The 16,956-nt window shown below is 39.2% G+C and overlaps 1 protein-coding gene across 3 annotated transcripts in view; it reads left to right on the plus strand.

Annotated features, from left to right (window-relative positions):
• LOC134541304 (uncharacterized) overlaps positions 1-15,964 on the plus strand; it is a 475,001-nt gene extending 459,037 nt beyond the window's left edge. For all 3 annotated transcript variants that reach the window (XM_063384632.1, XM_063384633.1, XM_063384634.1), the window contains one exon: positions 10,994-15,964. In XM_063384632.1, the coding sequence (XP_063240702.1) occupies positions 10,994-11,768 (775 nt within the window). In that variant the 3' untranslated portion in view covers positions 11,769-15,964. The remainder of the gene's footprint in view (positions 1-10,993) is intronic.
• Positions 15,965-16,956: the final 992 nt, after the last annotated feature.

Consider the following 16,956-nt stretch of genomic DNA (forward strand, 5'->3'; position numbering starts at 1 on the left):
AGCTGAAGTTTTTATGTAAAATTATGATTTTGCTCTATACATGCACTCTACATGCACTATACATTCATATTCTCTTGACACTGTTAGTTCACATTCAGGTTTATGCATGTACGAATGATCGGTGACATTCCGTAGCTGCATTTTTCTGCTGAGTTTCGAGATTATTTTTAATGCTTGGGTTTACCCTGATAGGTCGCTATTGGTATTAGAATTTATTGAAAACCTTAAATGTTATGCTAAATGCGGCGATCAATTTTACACTTACAGCTATGGTAATCCTCACAATCTAAGTTTTTCTTTTTCATTTTGGGGTATTAAAGTTTTACATTAAATAATATGGAGTGGGGCAACAAAATTGTTTGCCTCTGGGTCTTTTGTTTCTCTCGGTGGCCCTGATTAGACATGATGTGTATGAACTGTGTTGTTTTCTATAAGAAAGACTGAAAAATGTAAAGACTTGGTACAAGTAGCACTGTAAAGATAACCACAATAATTCTGAGCCCATCAATAGCAGGCAGTTTTTTTTAGGGTTGAACCGATCAAATCCTTAAACCTTCTAATATCATGAATTTTAAAGATTTGACATTTAAGGAAAAAGGTGCAAAGGTCTTCAAGGTCTTTTAGCATTTTCCTCTGTACCTAAGGTATTATCTTTCCCCAAGATATAGTACTTTTAATACGTAATCAAATACATAAATATAAAACCATATGTATTGATTTTTGAAAAATAAGTTTGTGAAACCATATTTAAAGGGTTGAATGTTTTAACAATGTTTTAGTAAGGGTTTTTTATTTCTTGAGTATTGCTTTATTTATACCCTTGTGCCCTAGGCCTGTATTCCAAGGCAGAAAAATAATGGTTTAGGAGTTGAATATGCTACACCTGTATTCTAACCATATTCCTAGTCACATTAACGTACCAAAACCCTTATAGTTGATGGCCAGTCCCTTAATTTTAGGGAACAGATTGTTGTTCTATCCGTAACCTAGATGTTGCTCAAACTTGTGTGAATGCACAGAGCTCACTTTTTTGGTGATTTCGTCAAGATACAACGGGTGCCATCTTATATATTCACTTTTGCGAACATTGAGGGATGTACCAAGTGTATTGGTATGCCAAATGAAACTTTATGATAGTGAAACTATCCTGGAACACATTTTGTACACTTTAATAGTCACAGGAAATAATAACAAATAAAAATACTTGAAAATTAGCATTGCAGCTTAAATACCCATAGTTTTCCACATTTTTGTCCTAGCTACGTAGCAGGGTGGTAAAATGCAAGTTAAATCAGAAGTAAGTCTGGTTAGTGGGAAATTTTTTTAAAACTTTTTTATAAAAGTTTTAATTGCATTATGCATGTAAAATTAAATATTTTCTTGAGTAATTGCTGTAATAACTTCTAATACGTATCTCAGCCCATTGGTTAGGTTATTTTTTATAACTATGACCCTTAGTTTTTACAAAAAAAAAACATGAAAACAGTATAAATTATAGGATGTATCTATATATTAATAATACATTTTATATTCTCCGTGTTGTGAAATATTTTTCAGTTACAAAAACTGTGATAGCAAATGTTGAAATTAAGACTTTTCACGAGACGTAAACCAGACACACTGATTTTTGTCGTCTTCCATTCTTCTCGTTTAAATGTAAACAAATGCTGTGTATGTACATGTCAAGTAGCATGTTCGTTCCGCTATGTGAAACTGTTTCTAGCCTCGCACAGGGCACCATTTATTAAAACAGCTGCCAATCCGTTACCTTACTGGAATTCGGTTGTGGCAAGTTTTGGAATACGGCCTACATGTTGGGTTACGGTTGTGTCCCAACAAGGCAGTGCTTATTCGCTGCCTTACCTGAACGTCTTTGAATACAGACCCTAGATATGAATTTGAGGGTTTGAGATTTGAATTCCAGATTATGATTAAAGAAAGTTTAGATTTGACTCATTGCTAGTTTTTATTAAATTCATATTATTATTTTGCTGTCATTTACAACAGTACACCATTGCTAACAACTTGTTTGACAATCTGGTGATATGCTTGAAGCTGCATTTCTGCTTGAAAAAATATTTATCCCTTTTCAGTGAAATATTTCATGGTTTTTGGAATGTCACTACAGAAACAAAAGCTTTTAGTGAGCAATGTAAAAGTATTAACCTCTGCATCAAAGCTTTATCGATTAAATATTATTAGTTTCCCTGTGTATTTCATAATTTTTTTCTGTTGGTTTTGGTACAAATACATTTTTAATATTATTATGCCAGTGGATTTATTAACCATACAGTAACGTTGGTGTGGATGTTATAGTATTAGTAGCATTTGAGAATGAATTGTGTCAACAGTAGCCTACTACTGTTGAACACACAGAATGAGATGTCAGAATTTTATTTATGAGTTACCATGTTCAAAGTTTGCAAATTTTGCTGTGATTTAGATTAGTAGCTTGAGTGAAATTATTAAACTGATTTCTTTTATTGTGTAGGTTACTCACACTTTGATGCCTACTCTTGGTAAGGATATTATTTGGCGTAGTGAGATTATGCTCAAACATACCATATTTTCATGCACTGTTGATGTGAAATGTTAAATAACTTACCAGCAAGGTGGTATTGAGTGAGGTGTGTGTTTTATTCACGTATGTTCAGAACATACCATTTTTTAAGAATACACAGACAGTGATAAGCACAGCACAAACAGCCTTGTCAGGGAATGTATCAATTTTGCAATAACTGTAATTTAAGAATGTAAATAGTAAAGTGTGGGCATAAAATAAAAATAAAAAAAAATATAGAAATGAGTTGAAATGGGCATAATTGAAAACTTGCACCAACATTTTATTTATCTGCAAGTTATTTCCCCCATTTGCAGTGGTCAAGGGTAAAAGATGCGAAAGAGAGAAGAACTGATAATTTTTATAGCTTTACCTAACACATTTCAGTTTGCGAAAATTTAATGTGTTTTCTATTGTTTAAGGTTTTGTGACATCATTTGCAATGTTTTAGACCTTAAATTCTTACATTAAAATTTCAAAATAAAAAGTTAAGATTGTAAAATGCCAAATTTTTTTTTTATATAAATTTGTTTGAAGTTTTTTTGGTTGCTTGTAATATTCTGTAATGTTGACTTTGACTGAGACCAGTGTAAGGCTACTTACCGGCTAGGGAATTTAGTCTGCCATTAGGTTTTTTCTTCTGAAAAGTAAGCCACAGTTCGCTATGACATTTTATGGCTTGAACACACAATTGTTATTGGTTGCTATGAATAACTTATCCTGAGAAGTCATTGACATTTAGTATTGAATTAATTTTTTGGAAATGACCGAAACTGTTATAATAATGTCAATAGCCACTAAAAGCACATGTATAACTCTGAGAAGCACAAGAGACAAGTTAAGCGAGCAGTCATATTTAGTTACTGAAGTAAATAGGATCGCTGCATCAGGTTTTATCTATACCGGAACTAATTCATCGTGATTTCAGAGACTATATTCTGTTCCCGGTAGCCGAATTACAGCTTAACCCTTTTCATAGATCTAGGGATTAACAATTTCCTCCTTTCCATGTTTAATCAGAATCTGGGATGTAGTCGGGAGTTTTGCCATATTGGTGGCCACATCTGCCTGGTGTTAAAGGTAAATCACTGTTTGAAGTTTAAGGTTCTTGGAGATTTATACTTATTAACAGGGAAAAAATTTTTAAATATTAAAATTGTGTGCATTAATAGGTCACTACTCTATTGCTGGGGAGATCAGAGTAATCTGTATGAAGTCTATGAGGAGTATGTTGGCTAGTGTGATGGTTTAAGCAAGAGCAGGCGTACCGTCTTGAATGAGATGATTGAAAAAGCAAGGATGAGATGTATGAGACTGGGAAAAGAGGCTACCTTGGTAAGGAATTGTAGGAGAGAGGAGAGAGGAACATAGTAAACAAGGAATGGTGGAGGGACAGCTGACCCGGCCACAGACTGGTGATGAAAATTAAAAAAATTTATTTTAAAATTTTCAGCTGTAAATTTTTTAAACTTAAATTTTTATGCAGGAAATATTTTTGAGGGAATTTTCTTAAGATGGTTTTACTGTACATGACCTGTTTTGTCTGATAGACTTGAAGGCTATGTTAGGTATGTGACCTAGCTGTGAAAATTGTTGGCTAACAACATAAAGGCAGATGTCAAAATAAAAACAATGATTTGATGGCATGGTAATGTTAGTTTATGTTGCATAACTTCTGCATACTAATGATAAATAAAATTTGCAGGTTGTAGTAGACGTACAGTTCTGATCGGACTAGCTGTTAATTTTCGAAAATGAACTGTCTTGAGCTAAGCATGTATGGAAAATAGTTACTTTTGTTTACTTCTGATTTTACAAATAGGAAGTGTTTGTACAATATAGTCAAGATACAAATAAGTTTTTTAGAATTGTTTTTTTAAAGAAAGTTAGTGTGTGGTCATGAGAATATGGTAGTTTGGCAGGCTTCTTGCACAAGTCACTTTGCAACTGAGCTTAGTGTTTGGTGGAGCACACTACGGAAACTGCACCTCTGCACCTGTATGTCTTCACCAGCACTGTACTGCAGGAATCCAGACTGTGTGCTTTCACTAGCCCCCATGCTTATTGACAAGGCCAATGCCTTTTCCCTGGTTTTACAAAACAATGTTTCTGCAAATTACTTGCCAAGCTGCAGTAGGGAATCAGTGTACCAAACCATTAAGCTTGAATGATGGTGATTGTTGCTTGCTTGCGTTTAGGTTTGTTTCACCGGCACAGAAGTTTGGCCAGTTTTCCTGCCAGTGCTTACAGTTTCAAGCTTAAACAACTACTTAAGGATTTGAGTGGTTATTGGGTAATGTATTCAAAGATACCTGCACTGTTCGGGAAATATCCACACCGGCAGATGTGTAGGTGTAAATAACTTGGCATCAAATGAGGAAAAGTACATTTTTCCCCATCGCAGAATCCTGTGAACGTACAGTGCTTGTAGTTTTAGTCACTTAGCTGTGGTCTCTTTGCTCGTGAGAAGTGTTCACAACTCCTTGGGGTCATGAGCAACTTTTAGGGAATCACTAAATTTTACAACAAATTTGTCAGTTTATGATGATCAACCTTGAAAATCATTAACATTTTAGTGTAAATCCTGCACCCTAATTTCCGGTTAGTCTTATTACAATTAGCTGAAGTACCCGGCGTTGCCGGGGCTAAACACATCGTAATATAAGAAACATCACTACCGTGTTTCCTGTTTGTAGGACATATACTTTAAGAATGGGAAATTTTGATTTTATAGTCCCAGTGATTGCACAATCTCGGTGCATCAAGGCTACGCATCAGCAAAACCGGGATGCCAATCTTCAACTTCATTTTGTGGGAAGACTGGTAACACGCAGGCAAGACGTGACTGACGCACCAAACGATAGCACGTTAAAAATTCAAGACAACGCCATCTGTTGAGGAATTTCTAAACTAAACTGTTATTAGCGCCTTTAGTTCGCTAGCAGCCGTGAGCTTCACTAAACGGATGGGTTTCGCCAAGGAGAAGGATAGGAAGTTGCCAGACCTTATTATATGACCGTGTGGCAGATATAGAGAAATGACAAAAAATCACTATTTGTGTCTATACCCTACTGACGCCACTCCCGCTGCCTGTTTAAGTTTTTAATTGATTATTAATGTGGAAAGTGATCTCAGGGGTTTTAACGGGGGTTCGGCCTCGTGGCTGCAGGCAGGAGCGCGTTGTGGTTCGGAACCTACCCGGGCTGTTCAGGCCACCCAGGACGCCTTGTAAATAACTGGTAAACTGATTGACACGACACTGCACTTTATTCAGAACCGATACACTTATTGGTCCCGGTACTGGCCGCGTCCGTTGTCTGACCGCTGCGACACGCGTATCTCTGAACGTAAACGGTGCGCGCGACCAGGATAGGTTGCAAAGTAATATCGACAAGCTGGAACGGTGAGTACTCGTCCCTATGGAGGATTTGGCGGATAGTCGCGGAACTTATGTTGCTACGACTTAGGCTGACACGGAAACACGAAGAGAAATCCCTATGTTCAGGATTGTTTGCAATCTAGCTTGCGATGAAATATTAATGTCTCTAAAATTACGTAGATATGCCAGGTGGAGACGTACACGTTAAAGTCTCTTGGAATTGAAAGTTATTCAGTTAAATCACACGTTACAAATTACACGTTTAAGATGGTGAAAATTAAAAGGCGAGAGTTAGTCAGTAAGCACTCAACACTCGTTACAAAGAATCTTCGATGATGACAATTAATTGGCTATGAAGCCGAAACTGCGTACCACTATTACGCTGTCCTTAAACTGGACATGAAATTACGTAAAATATGTGAAAATTCCCTGTCGGGATAAAAATTAATAAGTTATGAGTCGCACGAAATATCGTGCGACTCGGGTAGGGTCGGCGCCAAGCTAGTTAAAGGATTTTAAAAGACTTACACTATTGCTGATATGGAGATAAAGCGTGAAAGTTGATGGCCTGACGTTCGCGGAGCGCCCGACCCCTTCGAGCTCCCGACGGTAACTGAGCGCAAGACCGCCCTGCGGCCTCGCGCCTAACCACGTGGAACGCGGGAAAACCGACCCGGCCAGTTCTGGACTTAAAGACAAGTTACACAATATATGCTTATAAAACAATAATTAGACATGATTTCCCTTGAATTAATTATGTTTTAAATTGTTATTAGATTGGTTGTTTTTGATTTGACAGAATAATTATATAATTAATTAGGCGCATTGCCACACCCGGCCGGGCGCTGACGTCGCTTTGGTGTTCGTCGCGGCGCACTTTCACACACTCGGCGGACATCACGCTCGGGCGTGTTCGGCGCACTTAAGAGTAAGTGTTGTTGTGGCATAACGACCTGTGCGAACCAGAGGGAGTACCGGCGGTCGGCGTCACTACCTCCTATCATTTTCTATTATAAAACTGAATTTATCCCTTTTAACTCCCTTAGGAATAGAATTTCTCTGGCACATAAACTATCTATATATGAAAAAAAAATTGGTTGTCTGTAAAGTCGGTTTACGGACGATAGTTTAACGTGACGTCATAACAAAACATTGATGAAATGATTGCATACTTTTATGAATAAAATTGAATCATTTTTATTGAATTATCACTATTTTGTAGGGATACAAAGGAGTGATATGAAATTTACAATTTAATTCATAAATTTACTTTTATTTGCACTCATTAATTCAAATATGTTTATTACTTTAACGAAGAGATTATTTTAACTATAACTTTTATACGTGTTTGCTATTTAACTTCTTCCAATCTGTGTTATTCTGTTAAGGATAGGACGATGATAGTATAAGTAGAAAACAAATGGGAGTGTTTCAAGTTTAATGTGCCTCGAAATAGTCAAATCGATGGTTGTTCCAATCGAGTGGAAGAGAGATAGATGCGGCGCAAGCGTACAATGAGCGTAACGGGACAATATGCGTAACGGGACACTTTTTCGTGCGTGCAGCCGGAGTTCATCGATTTATTAGACTTTGTCACGTCAAAAATCAATTGGATCCGTTGCTCCAGTGCTGTGTGTAAGGAGGACAAGAACCACACTATCACACACTTTCTCTCTTTCTCTTTCAATTAGTAAGGATACTACCTATTTATTTGTAATACAATATTTAAAAAATGCAAACTTATAGTTAATGTGACTTGAGAGTAATTTTTTTTTTTTCTAGGGTCGCAGTGGTTGTGTTAAGTAAGTCGGTGATGATTGACGGCTAGCTGGTAAACGGTGCATTTTGGCTGTGGACTGTTGAGGGCGGACAGAATTTTGATCATCAAGTTGCACTTAATGACTAGACTTTGAGGATCACCAAAGATCAAGATATGCTGTTGTGAGTTAAAGGGGGTCTGTGGAGGACAGATAACATGGCACATGTTGAACTGTTGCTGCTGTTGGATGTGGAATGTTGCGTAGTGCCACCAGTGGCAGATAAACATTTCTATCAAGGGTGTGTTGGGGGGGGGGGGGGGGATTTAACACACGTATTTTGCCAGTTATTTTGGATTTTTTTTTTTTTGATTTAGTTATAGATAGCTAATCATTTAAAGTTTTTTCTGCTAAGTACTCTTTATCCATGATCATGGCATTCATCAGTATTGGTAGCATTATGAAATGTTAAAAAAAAATTTATTTGTAAGTTTTTATTTAATTTAATACATTTCACCCATATCTGAGTAGCTATCAAAATGTCAGTTTAAAATGAAAATAGAAGTAACTATGATATTTATGAAATACCATTTTACAAATCAATTATGAACTTCATACAAATATTCACTTCAAAACTACATGTTGCATAATAACAAAGTAAAAAATATCTCTCAAATCCATTCCTTACTTCAGATTAAATTTTAATTGTGAAACATTGGCATTTTTCTCCAAATGACTGATAATGAGTGGTGTAAGTGTTTGAAGCCTCCCGTTGTTTAGACAGATCAAGGTAGCGCTAGGATTCGGAGCCCCAGTCCAGCTGTCTTCAGGCAAGTACTGGTATGCGCCTTAATACAGCCTACGGCTGGTTGTCCCTCCAGCAGCAGTGACTTGTGTTATTAGCCACTCTCCTGAAGCGACCTTGTCGTCGCAATTTGCTTCCATAGGAAAAAATACAAATGAATAATTTTATATGACAGGAAACCTTTTGGTAATAACCGTATAGATCAAGCGAAACTACATCGTAAATGGACAGCTAACAATTCAATCATCACCTTTGCTTGAAAGATGAAAATCCCACGTGTGCAACCAAAAAGCTGTTAATATTTTGAACATGAGGAGTTATGTTTCAATATGGTTACTTTAAAAGCATAAATTGACGATTTACAAATTTTTCATGCGGGTAATTATAAAGTCCTTGAAACATTTCATAAAATCGGTACAGCGAAATGGAAAAGAATAACGTAACAAATTGTATACAGCGTGAAAGAACTCAAAATTTTTTTGAATGTAGCGCCAAAAAGCTATTTTAAAAAACAACCGACAGGGGCGCTAGTGCATGTAGTTGCTTAAAAGGGCTGCGAACCAGGCAGAGAAAGCCTTTTGTGTGCTTGAATACGCCGTAGTAAATCAGTAGTGAGTGTCCAAAGAGCGTTCCGTGGCAAGTTTAAAAAAACACCACCAGTTAATGAAGTGGTACAAGAAATTCGAGGAAGACGGCTGTTTGTGCGACGCAAAACGGTCGGGTCGGCCAGGCGTGTCACAACAGACAGTGGATTGTGTACGGGACGTGATTGTGCGGAGTCCCAAGAAGTCAACTTATCTGGCTAGTGCAGAATTGAACATCCCTCAGCCAACAGTGTGGAAAATTCTTCGTAAGCGATTAAGAGTGAAGCCGTACAAATTGCAGCTTCTGCAAGCTATCAGCCACGATGACAAATTGCTCCGACTGCAGTTCTGCATTGCCATGCAAGAACTATCTTGAAGATGATGACTTTGCAAGAAAATTAATCTTCAGTGATGAAGCCACTTTTCATCTCTCAGGAAGAGTCAACCGACACAACACACGCATATGGGGGACAGAGAATCCACATGCAACTCTCGAACACGTCCGAGATTCGCCAAAAGTTAACGTGTTCTGTGCCATGTCAAACAAGACAGTTTATGGCTCCTTCTTCGCTGAGAGAACTGTCACTGGTATCACCTACCTCAACATGCTGCAATTGTGGCTTATGCCACAACTTGAAGCTGATAGCAGGGACTTCATCTTCCAACAAAATGGTGCTCCACCTCATTACCACAATGTGGTACGAGATTATCTGAATGAGAAGTTGCCACGTCGCTGGCCACCACGATCACCGGACTTGACACCTTGCGATTTATTCTTGTGGGGATACATCAAGGATAGTGTTTATGTTCCACCTCTACCACAGAACCTTGACGAATTGAGACACCGCATCGTAGCAGCTTCTCTTACCATCACTCCTGATATTCTGGGTCGGGTATGGGCAGAATTGGACTATCGATTAGATGTGTGGCGTGTGACGCAAGGTGGACACACAGAACATTTATAATTAGTGAAGAAAAAAAACTTTGAGAGTTTTTCTTTCACGTGGTATATAATTTGTTACATAATTCTTAGCCATTTCACTGTACGGATTTTTTCAAATGTTACACGGACTTTATAATTATCCTGTATATTGAATGAAGTTATGTTTGTAGAGGCTATTGTGTTCTTGAGCGGTTGATCACAATGCCCACTGTTTGTTAATTTCCTCTATTCTTTTTAAAAAATTTTTTCAGGATAAGTGCATTTTACTTGACGAAATAATATATTTATGTATATTGATTTCTCAGTTATTTGACGTTCACTAACATACAGATAATTTATTTGACTTGTGTGATATTATTTGAACTTGTTGACAAGTTTTGGGGGTCATAGCTGAAAAAGTTTCTTCAAATAGTGATTCATTACTGCTATTACAAATGTTTTTCATTGGGAGACATGAGTAATAAAATAAAACATAGGAAAGAACAATTGGAAATAATGGAACTCACAGGGAAACAATACACTAGGGCTATGTCTGTTGTTTTGTCCTCGCCATACTCGAGATGCGAGGCAGCGAGTGGTGGTGACAGCCTGTGGTGGTGACGGCTAGTGGTGGTGACGGCTGGTGGTGGTGACGGCTGGTGGGGGTGACAGCGGGTGGTGGTGACGGCTGGTGGTGGTGACAGCGGGTGGTGGTGACAGCGGGTGGTGGTGACAGCGGGTGGTGGTGACAGTGGGTGGTGGTGACAGCGGGTGGTGGTGACAGCGGGTGGGGGGTGACAGCGGGTGGGGGGTGACAGCGGGTGGGGGGTGACAGCGGGCGGGGGGTGACAGCGGGCGGGGGGTGACAGCGGGCGGGGGGGTGACAGCGGGCGGGGGTGACAGCAGGCGGGGGGTGACAGCAGGCGGGGGGTGACGACAGCGGGTGGGGGTGACAGCAGGTGGTGACGGCTGGTGTTTGTGCCCAGCCCCGCCACGCCGGACACCGCGGCGCTGCTGCAGCACCTCTCGGAGCCGCCCTCCTTCCTGCCGCTGCCCCTCGGTGGGGACGGGGAGCCCTCGCCCCCGCAGTCGCCCCAGGTGAAGAGCGTGGTGCAGAAGGGCGACTCGGTGTCCTGGACGCTGGCCATGGAGGAGGCCCCCGAGATCTACACCAGGCTTATTCGGCGCGCGGGCAGCTTCCGAGGTACCACGGGGCACACCTCCCCGGGCTGCGTGCCGTCCCCGGTACGCTCCCGCACGCTGCCGCCGCCCAAGAGGCAGCGCTGCAAGGCCACCTCGCCCCGGCCGGGCCCCGCGCCCGAGGACTGCGACTGGCCCCGCAGGAACCTCCTGGAGAAGTTCGCCAGCAGCGTCTCCCCGGAGGAGCCCGCCAAGCGGTCCTCGCCCTCGGAGAGCTCCAACGAGGCGGACTCCCCGGCCAAGAGCTCCTCGTCCAGCAGCTCGGGCGGGCGCCGCAGGAAGGGGAGTCAGCCCGAGGCGCTGCCCCTGCCCCTGCCCCCGCTCCCGGGCAGCGGCAGCAGCGGCGACCTGACGCTGCTGGCCTGCTCCGCGCCACCCCGCACGCCCAAGGAGTCGGGCGGCGAGGCCATGATCTCGGAGGAGACCTCGGAGGACGAGCACCAGCGGGACGAGCCAGACTCGTCGGGGCACAGCTCGGACGACAGCAGCTCGTCCGGCCCGGGCCGGTTCCAGTCCCGCTACCAGCGCCTGCTGCAGTGGCGAGACCTGCCCTCCGAGTAGCACCTGCAGGTTGGCTGCCGACAGTTTACATTTTATTATGATTGTTTTATACTTACCTGGTTTGGCAAATTTTGGAAGTATGTGGAGTCACTTTGTAAAAAATTTAGCTTTATTAAATTTTGTAATATATCACGTGAAATGTCATTATGTAAAAAAATTATTTTAAGTTTGTAGTGTAATTGTTATAACACGCAAAAATAAAACTTACCCAAATTGTGATGTCGATTGGTTGTACGATTGTTTGAGAAAAAAATATAGTTGTAAAAATATTTTATGATATTCATAAGAAAATAGTATGTGAATTGTACCAGTGTAGTCAGCTGATTTTTCCATATGCATGCAGCAAAATATTTTTCTTCCTGTAATACGGATGCTTTTGAATGATTGCTAAGTGCTTTCTTTCAGTCAGTCGACAAGATGATTAAACTACTTGTCCTGATATGTTCTAATTGGAAACAGGTGTAAGACAGGTTTGTTTTGGTTGTATTTGGTGCAGATGTTTGCCAGTATGACTGTAGAAAGTAGATTACAAAATGTTCATTCTAGCAGGGATGTGCTATACATAAATTTGGAGAAGTTACTGCTGCAGTTGGTTGGTTGTGAAGTATTAAAAAGTGTTACTAAGTAAACTCAACGTGATTTATGTGAACATTACGTATGTTTGTAATTAATTTATGATTCAGTTTTTAAAAGCAGTGTCCGAAGTTTGTTAATGATTCACAGTTTTTTACTTTGTAATTATTTGAATACTTGAGTTGAAATATTTTATGCATTGTTATATTGAAGCAACTTAATAAAGTATTATAAGATGCACTTTATTAAAGTCATCATTATTGCCAATTTAAACAAAAATTTGTTATTCGGAACTGATGGAGCACTTTTTGCTCGGATGTTTTGGAATGGTTTTGGGCTTTTGTTGACATTGAGTTTTAAATTGTGCCTTTTCGCTGCCTGTGTTTTTAGTTATTTAAGGATTTTTTTAAAGAAGAGATGTGAAATGCATCAGATAACTTTTATAAAGTTAACGGTCAGGTGTTATTTCTTGTAACCTAGCAGTGTATTACAGCTTGTTTTAAATATTGCGATACGCATGACTTTCTTTGGTAGTCCAGTTAAAACTACATTGGCTTTCCATGATCCAGCAAAATTGCTAATCTCTCACGGCAGTGGTTTCAAACGTTCCGGATCAGAGAGACATCTATTACTGGAGTGTGATTTTGATACATTACCAATGACATACCGTACCTTAGTTTACTTAAACACTTAGGGGCAGACCATCAGGTCTGGGTTTCAATTGAACACATGTGTATAGAAATAATGTGTGTGTTTGTCACAGTTAAAATAATTAAAGATTTCTGATGTGTACCTAACATGTTGTCAGCTGGATTGCTCTTTTTTTGTATTTAAATCGAATCGGATTAATTTTTTTTAGCCATATAGATTGTTACAAGGCAAACACTAATGGCAAGAAACGCTTGTCTATTATATTAATATAGAGCTCGTGTGTACTTGCCAAATATACCTCCATTTGCCTGTGCCCAAAACACACATTTGTCTGTAACTTGGTCCATAACTGGGTTACGACTTGGTTAATGTTAATACATGGCGTGGTCGACAATTCACAGTCCGGCTGCATCCTCGCAGCACCAGGGGTACCAACTCAACACCCTTAAATATTTAGTCTATTTATACTGTCATATGATATTGTATTATTATTAAATATCTATATACACCACATAACTGATTTTATAAAGAAATATTATCTGAAAAACTAGTCCATTTCACGCAGTGGGAAGTCTTTAAGTGTACATACATGCTTAACTTATTTCCACTTTAAAGTATGTGTTTCTGAATTAATTTAATTACAGTTCTCTAATCAAAAAAAAATTATTTATGCTCTGGGAAAAAAATAATTAAAATGTTGTTAGTGAAAGGTTTACTGAAGTGATCCAACAAGTTGCATTGGATTGCTCCTCATGTTGCAGATCAGAGCTGCTTCAGTAGCCATCTGCAAGTACTGACTGAACACTGCCGTACTTATAGCTCGCTATCTCTCTTGTATCTATTACTGTTGACATGCTTAAGACATCTTGTGTAATGGCCAAGTAATACAGCGTCAAATAGTATAAATGGCTTGGAAGTTCTGCTGTGCGGACCTTGAAAGCCAGTAAATACAAAATGCTTATGTTGACAGAATTTCTATTTATATACGCACAGAATTTCAGGACCAAAATTTTTAACAAGTGTCTCAAAAATGTTACCCGATTATTAAATTGTCTATATATGTACAATAGCTATTATAAGTTTATTCTACTATTTTTTTTAAATTCAAACTCTTCGAGTTGCAGGTACAGACCTGGAAGAATGTAGCTTTATCCTGTGACCCATTAGTGAAGGGTTTAATTGTGGCTGTATTTTATTTCAAAGCAAATTTGTCAAGCATAGCTGATGTAACGCTTCGCGGGCGAACACACCATCGACCCAGTCATAAGTTACGGACACACTGGCCTATCTCACACGGGTTAGCTCACCGCGGGGGGTGGTTATCGTGTAGCGAATGCTGCAGTAGACCACCTGCTTGCGACACCTAGATTAGTCATCGCTTCGTGCACAGGGGCGTACCCTCGGCAAGCTATGCTCCACTGGCATTGGGCAATCTTTAAATAAGTGTGTTATACATATATCATATTTTAGAATGGTATTAAAAGTATTTTCGTGAAACTGTGTGATGGACGATACCGTGATATTACTCTATCGTATGACCAGTGTCTAGTCACCAGCTAGCGGCAAGAGCAGATGCGGATCATACGTCGGCATGCTTTTTGAGAGAAGCCTAAGAGTTTTAAGAAATTAACAGGAAGTGTAACTGGAGGTGATAAATCTAAGAAGAAGAAGAAATTTGAGGTTTAATCTAACAGTTGGTTAGGCGTAGGAACAAGCGAAAGACTTGTCCGTCTTGTTGAGCCAGGATGGACACCAGCATTGCCAACACGTTGGTATGTCACACTTTAGGCTAGACTCATTATATTTATACAAATGAGTAAAACATTATTTTTTTTACAGAATTATTGAAAATAAATTAATTTTCATCTGTGTTTACAGTTGCAAGAACTACATACGTAGATTGCAAGAAGATAAATTGTTGGTTTAAGTATCGTTATAGTATAAATGGTTAGGGGTTGTATTTTGTTAAAATAACTGGGTTGCACAATTAAGGGGCAGCTACTGGTGCACTTGGACTCTCAGGAACTACTGATTTATTATTCTTATACACGGGTCACAAAACAATTGCTACCCGTCTCAGTAAACCAACTAGGCTATGTTCACAGTCGCATCTCGTTCTTGTTAACACTGAGTAAAAAACTGCCTGTTTGTGAAAAATGATGTTGCAGGACTCTTGTTTTACTGACCAGTTTATTAGAAGGCTTTCACAGTTCAGTCTTGTGTTGAGTGTTAGCTTCACTCCTCGTTATTGCTGCTTGCAGTGCATGTGTCGAGATAGCGACGGTCTCGCGTAGTTTCAAGCAGTCACAGCAGGCAGGGCAGCGCCGTGCTCAGGCGAATGTTGCTTGTGCGTCGCACGGCAGCGGCCCGCTATACAGTATTATACACACGCTCTTAGTGGCTTCAGGCAAGATGCGTGCACGTAACCTACACTACCGATGTTCAAGTATGTTGGCAAGTGTCAACTTGTTTTGGAAACAATTGTACATTGTATAGCTTAGTATTTTGTATATTTATGACTTAGTGTAAGTGTTTAAGTGTATTTGCAAGACATTTTTAGTGTTTCCAGATGCTCACGTGATGTGTGACAATGGATAATTGGAATTTTTACTGTGTAGCAAGACTTGTAAGTAGGGATGTCGCAGTATTTAGATTCCTGATTGATGCCAGTGACAATACCATTCATGTTTTCAATTCCAGAAATCATTTCATTAATATTTAATAGGTAACTATGTGTAAAATAAAATATTAAAGGCAATAATCAAAAAAGTACAAGTGCTGTAGAATGACAGTGCATTGTAGCAAATCATACAGTTCCTTGAGAATCGAGGATATCACTTAGACATCACTGCTTGCAAGTACAGTTAAATATTTGTTAAATCAAAACAGGTTTGAAAGAACTGGATGAATGTTGTTAATCTGTAATATTCTGTGTATAATTGCATTCCTTGAAATAAATTAATTCATGTTGAGATGAATTGTAATTATTTGAAACGCGCAAACTACACTTCAAAATGGGCCATGGTGTTATAACGGAAAATGTGGATGTTAGGACTGCTAATTAAAAGGAACAAGATTATGTGGTGAATGCGATAAAACTGAAATAACATCGAAAATCTTGTCATTACATTATATAACATCCAAAATACAAATGCATTTAAATACAACATAAAGCACCAAGATGCAACTAAAATCGTGAAATTAATTATTTTAATCAAAACTTAATTAAAATCACGTAAGAACAAACTTTTAATATATTTAAACAATTAATGTAACTTATTTAACATGAAGTTTGTACCAAAATCAAAATGTATCGCTAACTATATTAGAAAAACTTTTACTTTGTTCTTGCACTGTTATAATTAACATATTTTTACATTACAACATAGATACATTTTTTAAATGAACAAATGCCTGCCAATTAAATTTATTGTTCGGAGTACAGTAAGTCCTCTATTTAAGTCGTACCGATTTACGTCGTTTCGGATTAACGTCGCTAATGTTTGAGTACTCATGTTTCAATTTAAGTTGTCGCCGATTCACAATAACGTCGTTTACAATGACCGTAAATCTTTATTTTAACCAAAACACCGTATATAATTCGTTTATAATTCTTTGTTTCCTTCGGTAGTTAATTTATGCTATGTAGCGTAAGCTACACGTTCACCGCCTTATCATACATCATGAGGGACGCTTCCTGCTCTCCGCTGCTCTCCGCGCGGTGATGCAATACTACCAGCCCGCCCGCTCGGCCACCCACGTATCTCGCACGTAGAAGTGTAATCTACTTCCCGCAACGACACAGCATTTTCTCCTACCCCTTTTCGTCCAACTCCTTGGCACTTCAGTCGCTATGATATCATTGAGTTGGCCGGAGTTTTAAACGTGCCATTGTTAACTTTATTGTGATTAAATGCGTTTGTAGTAGGCCTACAGTATCAGCTCACTGCAATTTATGATTTTT

Source organism: Bacillus rossius, chromosome 18 (assembly GCF_032445375.1).
Source record: "Bacillus rossius redtenbacheri isolate Brsri chromosome 18, Brsri_v3, whole genome shotgun sequence".
Lineage (NCBI taxonomy): Eukaryota > Metazoa > Arthropoda > Insecta > Phasmatodea > Bacillidae > Bacillus > Bacillus rossius.